The sequence below is a fragment of the Anopheles nili genome, chromosome 3, assembly GCF_943737925.1.
Source record: "Anopheles nili chromosome 3, idAnoNiliSN_F5_01, whole genome shotgun sequence".
NCBI classification, from domain to species: Eukaryota; Metazoa; Arthropoda; class Insecta; order Diptera; family Culicidae; genus Anopheles; species Anopheles nili.
Window position 1 is genome coordinate 42,982,759 of NC_071292.1, and position 17,783 is coordinate 43,000,541.

Here is a 17,783-nt window from a genome sequence, read left to right on the forward strand (position 1 = left end):
ACGTGACTAGTGACGTGGCGTGTGGGTGAAGGAAAAAAGGAGCAAAAGTGTGCGAGAAAGAGAGAGAGAGAGAGAAAGAGAGAGAGAGTGGGCTGAAAAAATAAAATAAAACAAATAGAACCAGCAAAACGGCCACGCGAAAGGAAGAGACTTCTCGTGCAGACGCCTCCCGCAGGAAACCACGCGAGGTTCTAATAATAGTTCCGCAATAACAATATCATCACTTTCGCCCCCATCATCCCCAGTCGGGTGGGGGTGGTCCACAGGACCAGCGGTTGGGTCCGGAGGGGAAATACTTTCGCCTGTTTTAAAGTGCACGTGTGCGAACGAACGCCACCATCCGCGTGATATTCGTTCTCGACAGCGATCGGGAGTTTGCGGCCTGGTTTTCCGGTGCTTCCCATCCGCGTTCGTGTCTGTGTGTTTGTGTGCTTGTGTGTACGTGGGTGTGTGTCGCTGTAAGTGCTTCCCATCCGCTTCCCTACACGTGCCTGGCGCATATTGTTTGATTTTTCGTTCGTGTACTGTTCGAGTGTGTGGACGATTGCGACGATCGCGAGTGAATTTCCCGGCAGATCTCCGGGTGGTTGAGAAATATTTACCACCCGCGCGCGTGTGTGTACGAGTGTGCGTGTGTATCCGTGTGTGTGCGGGGCAACGTTTCGGTTCCAAAAGGCCCCGCATCGTGAGGTGTTAAAGCCGCAAGGCGAAGCGACGGGTGAAAACAACCGGGCGCGAAGTGATACCCGCCGCGAGCGATATTGCCAAGTGTGGTGGAAAATATTGATGGTATTTTCTGGAAATCATAAAAGTCGAGTGGCGAGTGCACCGGAGAGTGTGTGTGTATGTGAGTGATTGTGTGTGGGTGTGGGTGTGTGTTTGAGTGTGAGTGCGCGTGTGTTTTCCCTCTATCACTCGTGAGCCATCACCGCCCTTCGGGCTGGGCACGGAAATAAATGCAACCGATGAAAAGCGCCCCAATGCAGGCGGCATAAACACGTGCAGGGAAAAGAGAAAAAAAGTCACTGCTCGGAAAAGGGAAATCGACGATCGTACTGGTGCCGTTGTACGACGGCATTACGACAAGAGCAAATCGCTAGAGCTCGCGACCCTTTCGAGGTGACAGAGAGATAGATTTCACCGGCGACAAAACAGCCGCTTCCGGTTTGCGAAAAGTATTTTGCCCATTTTATTGCGCTTCAAGATCATCAACAGCACTCCGCATACATGTTAGGTAAGACGGGGTGAATAATTTTTCCGTTCGACCCGTGTCCGTGTCCTTATCCGCGAGCTCGCGCTATCACGCTTTCAATTCGACCCGCTTTTCCCGTTCGCTTCGAGGGCTTCAGCTCGTTGCCGACACTTTAACTCTGCGCGTTTGGTCTCGGTGAATAACACAAAAAAAAAGAAAACGAAAAACAAAAAAGAAAACTCCCCACCAGAACGAAGCGAAAGTGAACATTCCGAATCACTTGCACTTCAATCGCGCACTCGCTCGCAGGCAAAAACCCCGACCTGGGCGTTCTTTTTGCTGTGGCGGTTTGCTTTCGCTTCGGCGCGATATATCGCCCTTTAAATTATTGATAAATATAAAACCTAGAGCGCTACGGGACGATATTTCTTTAGCAGAGGCTAGCCCGCCAAACCGCAGCCTCCGGAGCGCTCCCGGCTGCCCTTTTGTAAAGGACCACGAATGTGCTAAATTGTACGTACGCCGCCGGAGACGCGCTGGATGGATGGATAGACGACGCTCTCGGTTTTGCTCGACCTCGGTTCAGATCCCGTCCTTCTCGCAACAAGCCGTCCGTCAGCTTCAGACGGTGCCCCATAATGCCATTCGTTTGGGGTTGGCTTGGGGGTAAACACACACCCACACACACCCACACACACACACACACAGTCGCGTTCGCAACTTTGAACAGGCGACTGGTGGAGGGAAAATGAGAGAAAATCCATCCAAACTCCTAATGTGCTCGTTTTTCCACCGCACACCGCACACGTGCTAAGCTAACAACCGTGTGCACGCACACATACACAGGGCGTCATCAAAACACGCCCCCGTCTCCCTCCCCCTCCTTCTCCTCTTCCCCCGCTGTCTCCCATCCGAGCATCCTGGACCGTATCCTTCCAACGGGGCACGAATTGCTGGAAGGATTTGTTCGTATATATGCGGTCATTAGTATATGCTCTCATTTTACTCCTATCCTAGGTCGTAGTTTTTTTTCCCTTATTTTTTATTTCTTCTGCTTCTTGCGCCCGTTTGTGCGCCTTCATTTTGGAGTCCTTCTTTTTTTTTCCTGTCGTTTTCTTCCTCGAACGCCACCCCCCCCGGGGTAGCTCGGAAACGCTTGATTTGCTGTAGGCTCGTTCGGTTCGTTTGGTGAGCCGAGCGCGAGGTTTTGCTCAATTTTCCCTCAACCCAAGGCTTCCAGGTGGGTGTTATCCGACGTGCATCTCGACGTGGCCGCTGTTGCTGCTCAGGTATCTGTCACCCGTCCCTGTTCCGGTGTGGGGGAAAACGGGAAAAAAAAACAACTACAAACAAACCGGAGCAGCTGATGAAGTTTTTCTTCGTCTTCATCTCGCCGTGGCGTCGTGGTTTCCATCCGATAGTTTTCCACCGATCTGTCCGTGGGATGTCCTCGGTGTCACCGGTCCCCGGACGGGTTGGAAAAACGACGGGCTGCCATTTGCGAGCGGCATCGTTAGTTCCGGGGGTCCAGGATCCTCCCCGGGTTCGAGCTGGTTCGAGAGGAAATAGAAATGAGGTCAGATTTAGCTTTAAGCGCCCGGTCAGGTGACGGTATTGATAATTTTTTGCCATACACTCGCAAAATCGGCAAGCATCGAGGTTCACTTAAAGCCATATTCAACTATTCAATAAGCACGTTAGATGCTTGAAATACTACCCGTTTGCGTAAGAATGAAGCATTTTATGCTCGAAAACCCACACTAAATGATGCTGATTGCAGTGATCCATTGGCACGTGGAATAACCTTTATAATATCCCTAACCTTCGCGCGATTGTACTGTTCATCCACACTATCCGCTTTGTTCGTGCTTTTCTCGCCATGCTCGTCTTAAGAGCGTAATCCTTAAATACCATACCGACGTTTCTCGGGCGAGCTTTCTGCTCCACTTTAAAACTCACCCGTGCATGTCCAGGTGGCACCTTAAGCTGCGCTTTAACACCCCAATAGCCGCCACTTTAAATACGTGGTTGTTTCGGTGTGATCCAGAAATGTGGGCTTAAGTATTATCACAGGCTCCCAAAAGTATAAATCTTCACTTCTATCCAACCCACGTCCACGTGAACCACCCCGTCAACCACCCGGCACAAAAGACACGGCAGGGCAAACAAACAAACAGCCGACCGCTGAGACGTCCCGATTCGGGGCTCCTTTATCGAGTGCAATAGCTGCAGGTGCTGCAGCGAAAGGCCAGCAAACAGGCAGACAGAAGCAAAGCCAAAAGCAGCGCCCACGTTGGCGCTGTGTTCATACATAACCGAGCGTACGTGGTGTTCCGAGCTGACAATAGTTTGCATGCCAATGAACAGCCGATGTTATGATCAGCCCGGCAGGTTGCAACAGTTGCATTACGAACGGCAGCGCCGATAGGGCACCCGACGGGTTGCAGCGTACCGGCTCAACTGGTCGGTGTGTCTTGGGGTCGTTTTCCCGTACGGGGTGGTCCCATCAGAGGAGACTCTAGGAGGTCCTCCGACTGGTGCGAGCTTCTTGGTGAAGGCGTCGTGAAGCGCAAGAAGCACCAACACGGAACACGGTCGCGTTCCGTCACTTGTGTGTTGCGATAAACTTATAAAGTCACGTTAGCAGAAATAACAAAAATCACGTGCTGCTTCATTCATTGTTAACGTACCTCGCGCTGGCGCTGGCGCTGGTGGAATCGGTGGAACAATTGCATTCGTGCGCCTTGCAAGCGGCGTGATAGCTGGCCAAATTATATGCTACTTGAAGGGGAACGAGCGTCTAGGTTCCAATTTTATTTTCATGCATTCGAAACCACTGGGTATGTTTCATAGGTAAAGGGTTTTAACGGTTGCTTTGCTGATGAACGAGATATCACGCTGGCGGGGTTGTGTTATGCATTTTTGCTTGCCTGAAATTAAGTTCGGGTAACCAATAAATTTGAAGTGCTTGACATACAGCGCAGTTCCATCAGATTAGGTGCATGATTGAATATTTCCTTTAACTTGTTTGTATTCGACAAAGAGTTAAACTGTTTGAAGAACGATCTGTTTGACTTTACTCGAAAAAATTCATTATCAAAACTGATAGAATTAACTTGCGTTGGAGCAATTTTTTTGGAAGAGAAATATGTTCTTTCAACCAAATTTTGTTGATTGACACTTTACGTTGAATTCCAACAATCAGTCTTCACTTTGGTCGATTTGCTTCTAATTCATGTTTCTAACATTATATGATGGTATGAAATGTTTCGTGAAAAATGCAGCTTTTATGTCATATTTCAAGTGTCCTAAAATTGAATCATTTCACTTACACAAAATCGTTCTAATATCTTTGAAAACAGAACTCTGCATTAGATTAATTTCACAATATATTGAATTGTATAAAGAAAACAAAAGAAAACTGTATTCCGCATAGTTTCTTTTGCAGCTTACATTCAATAAAAAATATTGCATTTCTCTTCTAAACTTTACTATTTATGGAAAATAAACACAACGTTTTGTATTAGATTTTGTAGCATAGAAAAAAAAAACAATAAAAAACCAACACGTTCATAGTACTGAAAGCAGATTTTCTTCTTTAAATTATAAACGGAAAAAGCGTGTAAAAATCTGCTGTATTACGTTTGAAGAATGGAAAAAAATAATAATTACTGCACCACCTGCTTACGTTCTCAGCTAAAACCATTAACTTAAACGAAAAATTCCTGAGCAAATGCCTCCGAGCCCCAAATGTCGATCCCGAAATGGATGAGCAAACGAAACACACGGCTAGCTGGAGCGGATCTAGCCCTGCGTTCAAAAACAAAAACAATCCCCGTTTCTTGGCAGGGCAAATTGCCTAACGGTAAGACTTTCTTCTCGAAATCAATATTCTGCTGAAATCCACCCCCGACAACCCTTGACAACCCTTTTCAAAGCTTTTTAAAGCAGGCGCAGGCTCGGTGGCAGAAACGAACTGCTCATACGGCAGCTGAGCCACTTCAAGGGGCACCTTACGTTGGCTGAATGCTCACGGTTTCAATCTTGTAGAAATGTAAAAATTACCCGCCAGGAAACGGAGAATAAATAACCGAGCAACCGAACTCAGGGCCCGGAGCGGCCACTGAGGCGGAGTAAAATTTAAGTGAAAATAAAACGATAACGGAGCGGAACCGGAACGTACCGAAACCCGCCCAAGGAAGCTGTGTGTGGGTGTACGCTCGAGAGAAAATTTGGGTTGCCGAATGTTGGCGTTTCGTTCATTGCGCTCCGGTTACGTTCGGAACCGTTTTCAATCGAAAGAAATTTGAACAGATTTGCTTTCAATACCCGAAATACGGCACTCCGTCGGTGAACGAGCGCCGGGTGCAGAATGGCGAAGAGAAATGATTATGTTACATCATAAATTTGGCTCCAATCAATATCGTGTACATATGTGAGAATGTTGTTTCCGTTTCGCCCGGGCACCGGTATCTGGTATCCTTCGCCATCGGTTTCGGTAAATATCGATTGTCTCCAGTTCGGGCAAGGGAGCGTACCTTATACGAGGTCGAACGCATACATTTTGCTTCTGAAGGAAGTTTCAGCATTCGCCTGAAGGTCACCCGTGGTATGAAAAGTTACCGCTTTTCGAAATGAAACCCAACGCTCCCGGAGATGAACCCACGACGTGGGTGCATTATTAAGCAAATGCTGTGTTTCAGGGTGGGGCTTTTTTAACGGGTCGGAAAATGTAAGAGTTTTGTAAAGCGATAAAATGGAAAAAGAAAATCCCGTGAGCTGGTAGTTCGTCAAACGTTGTGGGTTATTTAACAGACGAGCTCCTGCCGGAAAACACGATCCCATTGTTTGAAGCGCACCTATTTACATATAATACAATCCACCATGCCGGTCCCGAACTCATTCGCAAGAGAAATATTTATTTTTGCACGCACCTTTGCGAAGCGGCGGTTCCCAGCTCCCGCGCGAGACCTTCCTCGGCGTGTACGTTCAATTTGGAAAGACAATAAAGCAAAGAAGCACTCGACTGCCCCCCAAAAATGAAACCGGCTTGATTGGTTCAGGGGGACGCGAACCGTTCCCGGTGCCGGAGTATTTGTACATCGTGTATTTCCCTTCCATAAGTACGCCGATGTCAACCCGACAGGAGCCAAGGCACCGGAACGGAATTGGCTCCGAACGGTGGAACGGCGGGACCTGACATGGGAAAAGCTTTTCCCGTGTATTTGCCTAAGAAAATGAAACGTCAATAAATAAACGCTCCACGTCTCCGACGATGTAGGAAGCGAAAGCGCATTTGCAAAAGTTAAAGCACCGCCCGGTCTGCAACTTTCCGAGCCGGAGCGACTTAGCGTGGCTCGTGTTTCGCATTTCGTTGTCGGAATAAATTTAACAAAACATTGACACCATCATTAAGACGAATGTCGCTGGTTGGGATTTTGTTCCTGCTGCTGCTGCTGCTGCAGCTGCTTCTGCTGCTGTTTCTGCCACCGAGGCCTTGCGTTTTGGTTTTGGGGGTTTGCGGTTTTCCCTCGCCAAAGGTTGACAGGAAAAGCGTCACGAAAAACGATGAAACGTTCTTATGCACGGCAAACGGGATCGAGTCTGCATCGGCTTCCACGGCCTACGGGTGCCCATGTAGCGTCGGGTGAAACTGAAGCGGCTTACCAGCTTCATCCTTAAGGTGTTGTAGCAATGTCTTTCTGGGCTTATTTCCGGTGTCCTTTTCTGGCTCCTTTCGCCGTCATGGTCGAGAAACACGTAAATCCCGGTCGTGCCCTCGCCACAAAGAAAGCTTCTGCAATTTCGGACAATTGTTTCGGGGAAGCTAGAATGTCGTACCGCATCGAAGCTTTGGGAATGGCAAATCCCCTTATCATGTTCATTGGAGCCGGTTCTGTTGATCCTATGCAGTTGATAACACCGGAATCGAAAACGACGATCTGCTTGCGCTGAAGCAATGCAATCGATTCGAATGGATACCAAACTTTTAGTAACGTTGTGAGAGAAAACATAACCAATTGCATGCGCTATTTTTAGTGTCGGACATGGAATTGGTCTTTTTCTAAGGAAATGTGCAGTTTAGCAGATGTTCACGAGTGAAATAAATGTTTTAGTCGGTTTTCGATACATAGACATTTTGTAAAGATGTTTTTCTTCTTTAGTATAGGACGAAACAGAAAATACTTGATCATTTCAAACCTTCAAAACCTTTAGAGCAGGACGAAACAGATAAGACAGATTCATATCAAATCTTACAAAACCAATGGTCATGATAACTACATCTGGTTACGTGCGTTTTTAATCTAACGCTTTAAGGTGGCAAGGTTCTGCCTGCTTCAAGAAAAGGAAAAGCAGATCTCGATCCAATCGTACCGAAATCGCTTTTGAACCCAAAAGGCTACCACCCAACAACAACAAAAAAATACCCGCCGAAGAAGCCAAAAGAAACAGCTCAATCGTCTGTGGCACACGAACACTATAATCGCATTAAAAATTTATTCGAATCATTTTTATCAATTTTCCCATTTCCTTGCTTTCAGCAGCCCCTCGGGGCCGGGGATTTGTATTCCGTCACTTACTAGCAGGTTCGATTTGGAAGGGTCGGTGTTTTTTTTTATTGCCCTGCCCAAAACACACGTTCACATGTATCAGGGGAGGATATTCTTGCTTCGTTTGCTAAGATTCCGTGTATTGGGTTCGGGTTTGCTTTGATGATGAAAAAGAACGAAAAAAAAAAAAGAAACCGTAAAGGCTGGACCACGCAATTAGTGGAAAGGTTTGTCGGGTGCAGCTATTACTTTAAAGTTTCAGCTGCTTAAAGTGTTTCATATGCGGAAAAAAATCCTTCATCCTTGTAAACATTTCATTTTTACAGTACTATGGTCTTTTGTTTTGTTCTTACAAACATTAGGAATAACACTAGTTTTGAATAATTTCAAAAAATACAACAAACCGTTTTGCTACTTGAAGTGTTCGAAACAAGCCTTTAAAACTTTATTTCGAACATGTGTACATTTTTATACGATCAAGCTCAACCAACAAATAACTATTATTTTCGAGATAAAGTATCAAAAAGTGGTATTAATATTCATTGATTTTGTGAAATGTTTCAGAAATATTACATTTCACAATCATTTCAGCTTAATTCTACTCTAATTTCAGCTATAAGTTTATGCAAATCGATTTAACAGATTAAGCAATAATTCTTCACGTTGACTCCGCAAAGAGTATTCCGCATTCTCCTTTTTTTAAACTGCACCCGGAAGGCATTCAAAATTCTTCCAGCCCTGCTGGTAGGAACGAAAATTAAGAAAACCTTTTGAGTCATGCTGACGCTCGCCCGGTGTCAAATTGCTGGACCAATCCGGTAGCAGCCGTCCGCCGGACCGGGAGCGTAAATCGATAAAGCCCCACAAACCAATGAGTCATCCGGTCGCTCGAAAAAGAAAGTGTCGACCATCGTTGCTGACCGTCGTGCTTTTCCCGGGCAGAAGGCACCGCCAATCGCACCGGCGCGAGAAAATAAAATCAATTTCCCTCCTGACGCCTTAGGCTCGGACGAGTCTTCCCCGTTCGCGTTCGGAAGCGCAAGGCTAATTGGTTTGTTTTAGAGCACCTACCGAAGTGACCCGCCAGGCAAACGGCGTTTGTAATAACAATAAATTACACAATTTATGCCACCACTTCGGCTGCTGGCGGCGCGTCATCAACGGATAGAACGTCAAAGTGCATTAGCGTTTCATTAGCGATTCATTTTGCCTATCTTGATTGAGTATCCGCGCATGAATTCTCGGCTGGCAATCCTTTCGGTCGCCGGCACTGGCACCGCGAGATTGCAACGTCCAACCTGCCCAACCTTTCCCAGCCTGCAACAAGCCCGCTTTCGTCCCGCTAGACGAGTCTCCGACGGACGGATGGATGATTGCGCGAAGTAGGTTAACTCGTTATCGAGATTTCCGATCGATTTGTTCGCTCAAACTGATTAGGGAGTGGCAGGGGGGGGGGGGGGCCTTAAATTTGTTATCGACCCGCAATGGCTGGCTGCCGAAGAAAAGGGTGCTAATTGAGAGGTTTTCGCTAGGTAAGCACTTTCAGCGGGATAAATTTCGCCGGTCGTCAGCTTACGAGACCCGGACGGCTGCACGTAAGTGGTCGGTTTGTCGAAATCGAAAATGAAGCCGTTCGATACCGATCGCAAGGTGTGGCTTATTGATGGCTCCGTTAATGGAATGCCCCAATCGATACTTATTGGTTTTGTCCCAAGGTTTTCCGGGGGCAAAATCACCCAAACCGCATGGGCAGCGCTTCGTGAAAACACGGGATGACGGTTTCTGTTTTCCATGGCGTGATTATTTTATGCTTAGCTCAATCAAATCCATTTTACTTCTTTACTTTTCCTTCTGGAAAATCTGATAAATCTGTCGCGTTTCGTTGTGTTACTGTGAACGTGCACTTTTTAATCGAAACACATTCGATATTGATTTTATAGAGGCAACATTTTGTCAAGAACAATAAAACACTTTGATGGCTTGAAACATCCAGCTACCACAAGCATTAATCAAGCCATAAATACTTTAGTGAGGCTTACGGGGCTCTACGCCTGGGCTTGGGTCGAACGAACGCTCCACTTTATAATTAATATCTACTCAACTTTGATGAAGATTCACCGAACCAACCGGCTCCAGCCGTCCGCGTCCAGCAGGCAAATATTGATATTCATAAGCAAATCTTTGTTTACCGTTCTTCTGCCACGGCCACCGATCCTTTGCTTTGGGTGTAAGAAAGCCCCGGTTGTATGATGAAGCACGGCTCGGTACAAAATACAAACATGATTAAGACGTATCATCTTTGTAATGATTGGCGTCGGGATCGTTTCTTTGCTTGATGATGGGAGGCGCGTATTTTAATATGGTTCTTCTCTCTGGTACAGCCGAGAGAAAGAACCGATGAACGTGAAAGAACTTTTCCATCCTAAAGAAGGACCACCGCAAGGCATGATTAAGTGGCTTGTGAAATAAAACCTCACGAGGCTGGATCGAAAGCACTAGGCTAAGGAATGAATGATGTTCACTTCAAACCATCGATCAATACACGTAAGAATTTTTTGTCAACAAACATAATTCGCAACCAAACTACGAGAGAATGAAGTTTGTGCATTACGCATTCATGAACTATCGTATCATATTCACTCAAATGAGTCCTTTGGCATTCCGAAAAAGGTGCTCCAACTTAATAACCCAGCAAGCCATGCACTCCCAACGAACAGAGCTCTGCGCCCGGGGATGGTATTTGTGGCATTCACTCGACTCAACGATTGCACACCTTTGAACGGCAATGCACGAGAACGGCATGATTTAAAAAATGTCACCCCTGCTTCAAAAACGCGAATCCACCCCCCACGGGCGGGCGAGTGTGAGGAATTTTCATTATGGCTTTTAGGCCGGATTAATTAACTCGTCGCTGCACCCGCGTGACAGCGGGCGATCGATATCAATAGCAGCCAGCTTATATTTATCACATTTTTCATCACACCTCGCAGGCAGGACACCGGCACGTGGAGGCTCGCTTTCCCGCGTTTTGCTAGGTTAGGTTCGCCTCACCGACGAATGGCATGAATGGGGAGAGAGAGATTTAAGGCGAGTCCTTTGCTGTCCTCGGGGCTGTAACCGGCTCGTTCCGGGCCCTGCCAGCTGCCAGTTTGGGTGCCTTTTCCCGGTTGATGAGCTGCGAGTTGCACCGACCGACCGACCACAGCCATGTGTGTGTGTTTCGAGCGAGTCGAACGGCATTGGAGGAAGGAAATGAATTTTCCCGCTTGCACCACCACCACCAACGCACCGGGGGAGCTGTGGTACGGTGTGCGCCACATTCACACATCATCATCGCCATCATCGTCATCATCTAGTGCCTTGTGCTGGTGTACCGGGTTGGATCATGATTGGGTTTAGGCAGGAACCCTACCGAGTGGGCTACGCTTGTACCCCCCGGTGTTTCGAGCGGATGACGGCCACCATAGTTCCCTGGGACTGGCTGGCGGAAGAATTGAGCCCCACGAGAGTGGGGCTGGCCTAAAGCGGTCGTGTGGACGGCTGTTGGTGGTGGCGGCCGTTGTTCACCCGCGTCCCTGGAAAGTCATCCCCGCCTGGTGGAAAGTGAGGCATGAAAATTTAATTTCTACCAAGATCTTACGTCATCCATCGTGGCCCTTCCAGCCTGCCAGCCCCGACGGACCGCTGAATACATTCATGGCAGAAACGGTGGGCATGTCCTGCCTCAGCGGACAGGACCGAGGTTTGGTTCCACTCGAAGCGATTTCAATCGCAAAAGTGCTCCTTATTTGGCCGATCTTTCATCAACGCGCAAGACAGGGATGTAAACTGGGCCACCCGGTTACATGCGGCCCGTGGGAGGACACCTGAGGACAGACTACGGTCGCGCACAAGCAGGGATAAATAACGTACCCCGCTGGGTCGGCGAGCCTCATCACGATCGGAACAGCCGACAAAGGCAAAATTACACAACAACAACAACGGCAACAACAACGGCAAAAAATCATATCAACAAGGACGAACGAAAAAAAAAAAGAAACACCCAGCGAACGGAGTGCGAAGGAACAGACGGAACATAATCAAGGATGGAGCGGTTCGTCGATGGTTTCGTGTCCGTGCACACCGTTTTGGAAATTGATCCCCTTGACGAGGTGTGCAACCATAAACCAACCTGCTCAGCGAATGTCGTGTCCAAGTAAGTGGTAGTTTGCTGGTGAAAGCAACAAAAAAGTGGAGCAACAAAACCGGTTGACGGAACCGGGACGAAAAGGACACACCGTGGGGCGATGCACGGGAATAAGGAAGGCTAGGTTGGGAACTTCACCGCCATGCATATTTTACGTTCCGGTTTTAGATTATAGAAAAATTATCAGATCCCAGCAGGAAACACTCGACGATAAGCGTATCACATTCCACACGCCCACAGCCCGGCAAAGTCCCGCGTTCGCGTGGAGTTTGTGTGTTTTTCGAGAGCGCGTTATTTGTTACACCGTGTCTCGAGTTGGGTGTTGCTGCGGATGATGCAGACACGCTGAGAACAAAGGTTTTCCGGGCTACGGGACGCGCTGACCGAGATGTTGAGACTTTGTTCGGAAAGGGTTACATGTCGTCCAAATTTTCCCCATGCCATTGCCAGTGAAATTTTGCGCTGGGAAAAATGTACTCGTAAGCACCGTATAAAGGGTCTCCGTTGTGGCGGGACACAACAGGATTGATTCGTTAAAAAGGTATGCAAAAGAGCTCACATCATTACGGGGTGATATCTTGACTTTCATCGATAGATCTTCTAACTTACGGCATTTGTAATGGGCAGAAAACTTAACGACAAACCCCAAACGATGAAGGATATACCAAAGGATGCTTACAGTTTTCCAATGCAATTTGATTTAATTTAACTGATACCAAGCACATTGGTGAATATTTTGTAAAGGCATACGTTTCAAGCTAGTGTAAAGATCTTAGACAATTTCAAATCGAACGCGTGGAAGAAGAGAAAAGCAGTAAAAATAAATCTAATGCATAAGTAGCTATATAAACAGACTTGCTAATGAATTCACAAGACACTGCAAGCCATACAGCCTTGAAATCTTCTTTGGTGTGTACGATTCACCACAAGCACTGTGACTGTGCGGGTAAAGGGTTTAAGACTTTGAGTAATTTATTGGCTATAAATAACAGTTGAACATACAAACCAGACATAAGCTAGCACTGAGCACAAGGGCAAGTCTGTTGTGGAAAATCAAGTACAAACAACTAAAGCCCTTTCAAGAACGAGCCAAAACAAATCTTACCATATTTAGCTTTCATTATCCAACAATAGTTTTTTTTTACCTAAAACCGATGTTTTGAAAATCCCTCAATTTCGGCTTCACTAAATTTTGTCCGATAAATTTCTCAGTTGCGTGGTATCTACAAGGAAACAATAATCGAATCGTTCAAATCGTGTGTGGAACATGGTTTACAGATAAAACAAATTTATCATATGCATCTTATGCCTTAACAAAAATAGTAATAAGTGGATGTACATTTTTTGTAGGAAATTGCCATTTATAAAAGTTTCTGCAAGTATATAGAATTTATTTGTTTCTCAAATTCTTAAACAATTGATGAACAAAAATAACACTCACACACCGATGTAAATTCTCACACATATCGTATTAAAAACGGTGAGGTATTTATTTACACCAAAAGAAGCTGAAGCTTTAAACATCACCATGATACAACTAATCGTTTGACATACAACAGTAACCGTTTTGCTATAATGCAAATAAGCAAGTCCATGAAAGTCGCAGATTCTCGTTGCTCGAACTGCCTGTGCGGTCGACGAGAGTTCGTTGTCCTTGCTGATGTCCCTTTTTTCGCTGTCTCTCCATCGCTCGACTCAGTTTCCGACTGACAGAGCCGGCAGGTCGGCTTGACTGGCATTCGTTTTCATCATCGTCACTGTCATTGTCATCGTCATCGCCGGTGAAGTCATTATGTTCCCCAACTGGGGCGAGATAATATAAATGTAGGAATATAAATTTTCTCCAGAGCTCCGTTCGTCTTTTTTTTTTTTTGTTTGCTCGCCCCATTCATCCAACGCGGCTCTTTCTTTTCTTATCGTGATTTATTTCACCCCCATTTCGCATTCCAACCATCATGCCGCGGGGCAATCCGCTTCCACGGCTATCGTGCCACGGGTCCGTTGTTTAGTCCGAGGCACAACAATCCGATCGCTCTCGCGCTCGGCTGAAAGCGGACAGCCTGTTTCCTATCACACTGAATCGAAAAACCATCCCTCCGTTGAACGCCGGAAATGTTGTCTTCCCCGTGAATCGGGATGCCGATGAGCGGCCGCTAATGCTATCTACTCGAAGTTTGCTGCTGCTGTCTTCTGTGCACGGTGGTAGCTGGGAAGGTTTTGCATGAGTGTGTGCCGTGAGATTCAATAGGGGTATGTATAACATGCCCGTTAGATAAGATTATATAAACTGGAGCGTCGTTTTTGGCAGCGCTTTCATTCTAAAGGTAAAGTGTGATCACAAAGGATTCGAATGATTTAAAGGACATGACAATGGACATGTTACAGATCGTACATCGTACATAAACATTTGTCAATCATTGGATTTATTACACCCTGTACAACATTTACGTCACTTCTTGCTGTAAAACCAAGCAGCATCATGTATTTTTGCAAACGAATCACTAACTTGAAGTATCTGTCTTGCAAAGAAACTGTCTCGTGGTTTTGTGATAGATGAGTACGCTGTCTAAAATAATCAATGCATGAAACGCATTGCACTAATGTATGGTAGGAAGTACTTGTATTTGGAACTATGTCAAAAAAGAACTTTGTTTTATAAAACCAAGAATATCTGTCAATGACTAGGGAGCGAGATTAAAAAAAGACTTCAAGATCAGAGAATTGACAACGTTCGCATGCGGAAACATACACATTTTCGTTCACTTGCAAAGGTACTTTTTCCATCAGAATCTGAAGCTGAATAGCTGACCCTGGATCTGATTTTCAAATCCACGGAGATGTTTATAAAATACTGCAGAATTGAAAATCAAACAGTAGAATAAAAGCAGCAAGAGATTTTACAATGCTTGCGGTTTGCTAAAGATAGGCTACAGACCTTTCGTTCGACGGCATAGAATTGCCGGCAGAATGCGAAGGGTTTTGCTTTTCTTTCGCTACCATCCTCGCAAAGCACTTTGCATTCCAATGCGAACTCCGTCATCGGTTCGCTCGGAAAAGCTGCTAGCTGTCCAACATGGCAGAGTTCCTTATCAAATCGAGAGAACTGCCTGCTGCAGTAACTGCTGAAAGCAGGCTTTCACGTCAGTGCGATAAAAGCTAGGAGCAGCTGGGCAGGACAGCAAAAATAGGAACACGATTGCTGGGAAGCTGCCACCGGCTAAAGGCTTTTGGAAATCCGAAAGCAGTACAGGCGGCAGCCCACGAAGCAAACGAGAATAATAATAAAAAAGCGGCAAAACACGTTTGAAAATAAAAATACAAACCTTGACGCATATTTTATTTTCGCTTGCGTAAACTTTATCCCAACTCTGGCGGGGGTGGTCCCAGCTAATTTGGATGTAAATTTTGTGTCTGTTGTCTGATTTTGAATTTCCAGTATTGAAGTGATATTATGAATAGGTACCCGTTTTACGACCCTTTCGGAGGTGGGGAGAGGGCGCTGTTTGATGTAATATCAGGAGAGTCCGACGGAACGACCGTGCCCTTAATGTCCGGCAGGGATCTGTGATGGTTTGCTGTGACGATAAGGTACGAGAAAGGGCAGAAAATGAGATGTAGATTGCATTGAGAGCGTCGAGGAAATCCGTTAGGAGAACGCAAAATGATGAAGCTGCTATAATTTGTATTTCTCACAAAACAACTGGCTGGCACTGTGGAACTGTCGGTGGATGCTGCCGGTGAGAAGTAATAATGGAGTTTTAATTTGACATATTCTTTGAACTATTTTCAATAGCCTTTTATTGGTACTTTTGAAAGATTAGCTTATCTAACGCTTTTTCATGTGCTCTCTTAACGAAACTGATAAGCTTTTAATAATGACGAAACATTCACGCAGCTTTCAGTAACTTTGGATGCAAATCCACCTCATTCTGATAGGAAATTATTTATTTTGAGATGCAGTCTCTTGCATTGTGTTTCTAAAACGAGGAAAAGTTAGCTTCTTAGAGGAAGATTCCCTGCCTGAAAGCTTTTCTGATAAACGCGATAAAAATACCAAGCTATGGGAAGGAATTGACTGGGAAACTCTTTCCTGTGAAAACTTTCCTTCCCATCTATATGTCTCGTGGATGTGAGAAATCGTCATACTGGAGGTGTGAAGTGAGGGCCGGAAAATCTGTTGTGCACCAGTCATTCAGCACCTTCACCTGCAAGTGCTAGAAATTTATTGATTTTCCTACGAAAGTTCGCTTTCCTGGCAGCATTTCACGTGGACGCTGGAAATGTACTAAGTGAAGGGAAGTGAAAAAGCTCCCAGGTGAAAGCTCTTCCACCCGGCACCATAAATCTCAGGCGCGAGAAATTGGCTCGCGAGAAATAGTAAACGGAAGGAAAAAGCAAAACAAGCTTTTGACCGTGCGAATGAGTGGCATAAAACGCCCATTTCACTACCATTCGTGATTGCGAATGAATTTACTACATTGAACAAGAGTCTTAGAGACGCTAGCTACTGAACGAAAGAAAGCTTGACCAGCAAGATCCTCGTGGATGCGAGATCATTTTCTAAGAGCAAAAAAAGAGTGTGCCTAAGGAGGAAAGCTAGCCCATCCGGTTTTGGTCATCGTGAATGCGAGAAAGTTTACGAAATTAAGGAAAGAAGATCAAACAAGCAACCTGTGTGAATCAACTTGGGCCGCGATAAATGCTATTGAATGAGATTTTCCCCGCCAAAAGGTCTGCTACCGCGAGCGAGATTTTGTCTTCTGTAGGCTTGTCTCATTCTAGGATCACCTCGAGTTTATTGCGTTGATTGATATCGTGCTTCTTATCCTGGCCATTCTGTTCTATAAAATACTATGTCGCATTGATCATCAGTTCTTGATGCTTTTAGTAGCTTTTTTAGAGCCTTTTAGACAACATTCAGCATTATGGTGGAAAGATAGTTCTCAGAGACAAGTCTCTCGCCCGTTTTGTCATTGATGGCTAGCCTCCATACCAACGGGTGGTTGTTTCTATTCTTCCTTCACGATTAGTTGGTGCCTTGTTGACGGTAAGCCTCTCAAGCTTCATCTTAAAAAGCTCAAAAGCTAGGACATCACTCCAGCGGCATTTTAAGAAGACGCTCCTTTTCCTGAAACCATCGAGTCTGCCGCATCCTCGGCAGTTTGCAATTCTTCACCCTCATTTAGATGACTTACCGACAGCTGCATGCGGGTGCGTGCTTAATTTTGCTCCGGTTACGAGTCTCAAAGATCCCTATTCAAAGATCCCTAATGAATGGTTTAGTCCCCCACTGGAACCTTTCTGGAGATCGCTATGGTTTAGTTTGAGTCACGTGATCACCTTCGTCACAGGTGGTCATAGTGAATGATCTCTAGGTAAACCCGCAGATCTGACTTTCACCCAATTATTGGAGATTGAACGATTGACGTGTTCCTGTCGAAGACTAGAATTCATAATGGCTTTCGGCTGGTTTGTCGTGAAAAACAGATGTTGGACCGAATTCCATTCCTTAACACTTTCTATCGCTTCATCGGTGCTGTGCCAGTTTTCAGTCCCCGAGAATGGTAAAATACACCAGTCTCAGAGTAGTCTTTCCAAAAAATGCCATGCTGTAGCGTCGAAACTGATATTTAGTGAACGAAGCAGGCAATGGTGATAAATCGTATTTCATTCGTTTGAGAAAAAATCACACGAGAGAAGATTTTGACTCTTTTTTTCCCTTGGTATTGCTTGTTGTTCTTTATGTGCTTGATCTGAGATGCATTCACACCATTGCAAAATCTCCCTCATTAGATGGCTGCTTCTTGTTGTTACAAGTAAAGCTTATTAACGCAGCTTTTTACAGCCTTTGGGC

At 45.7% G+C, this 17,783-nt stretch overlaps 1 protein-coding gene across 1 annotated transcript in view; it reads left to right on the forward strand.

Moving 5' to 3' along the window:
- Nucleotides 1-845: 845 nt before the first annotated feature.
- The window catches only part of LOC128727486 (CUGBP Elav-like family member 4), a 301,981-nt gene continuing 285,043 nt past the window's right edge, over nucleotides 846-17,783 (forward strand). Inside the window, exon 1 of the mRNA XM_053821405.1 lies at nucleotides 846-1,234. Coding sequence (XP_053677380.1) covers nucleotides 1,228-1,234 — 7 coding nt within the window. The 5' untranslated portion in view covers nucleotides 846-1,227. The remainder of the gene's footprint in view (nucleotides 1,235-17,783) is intronic.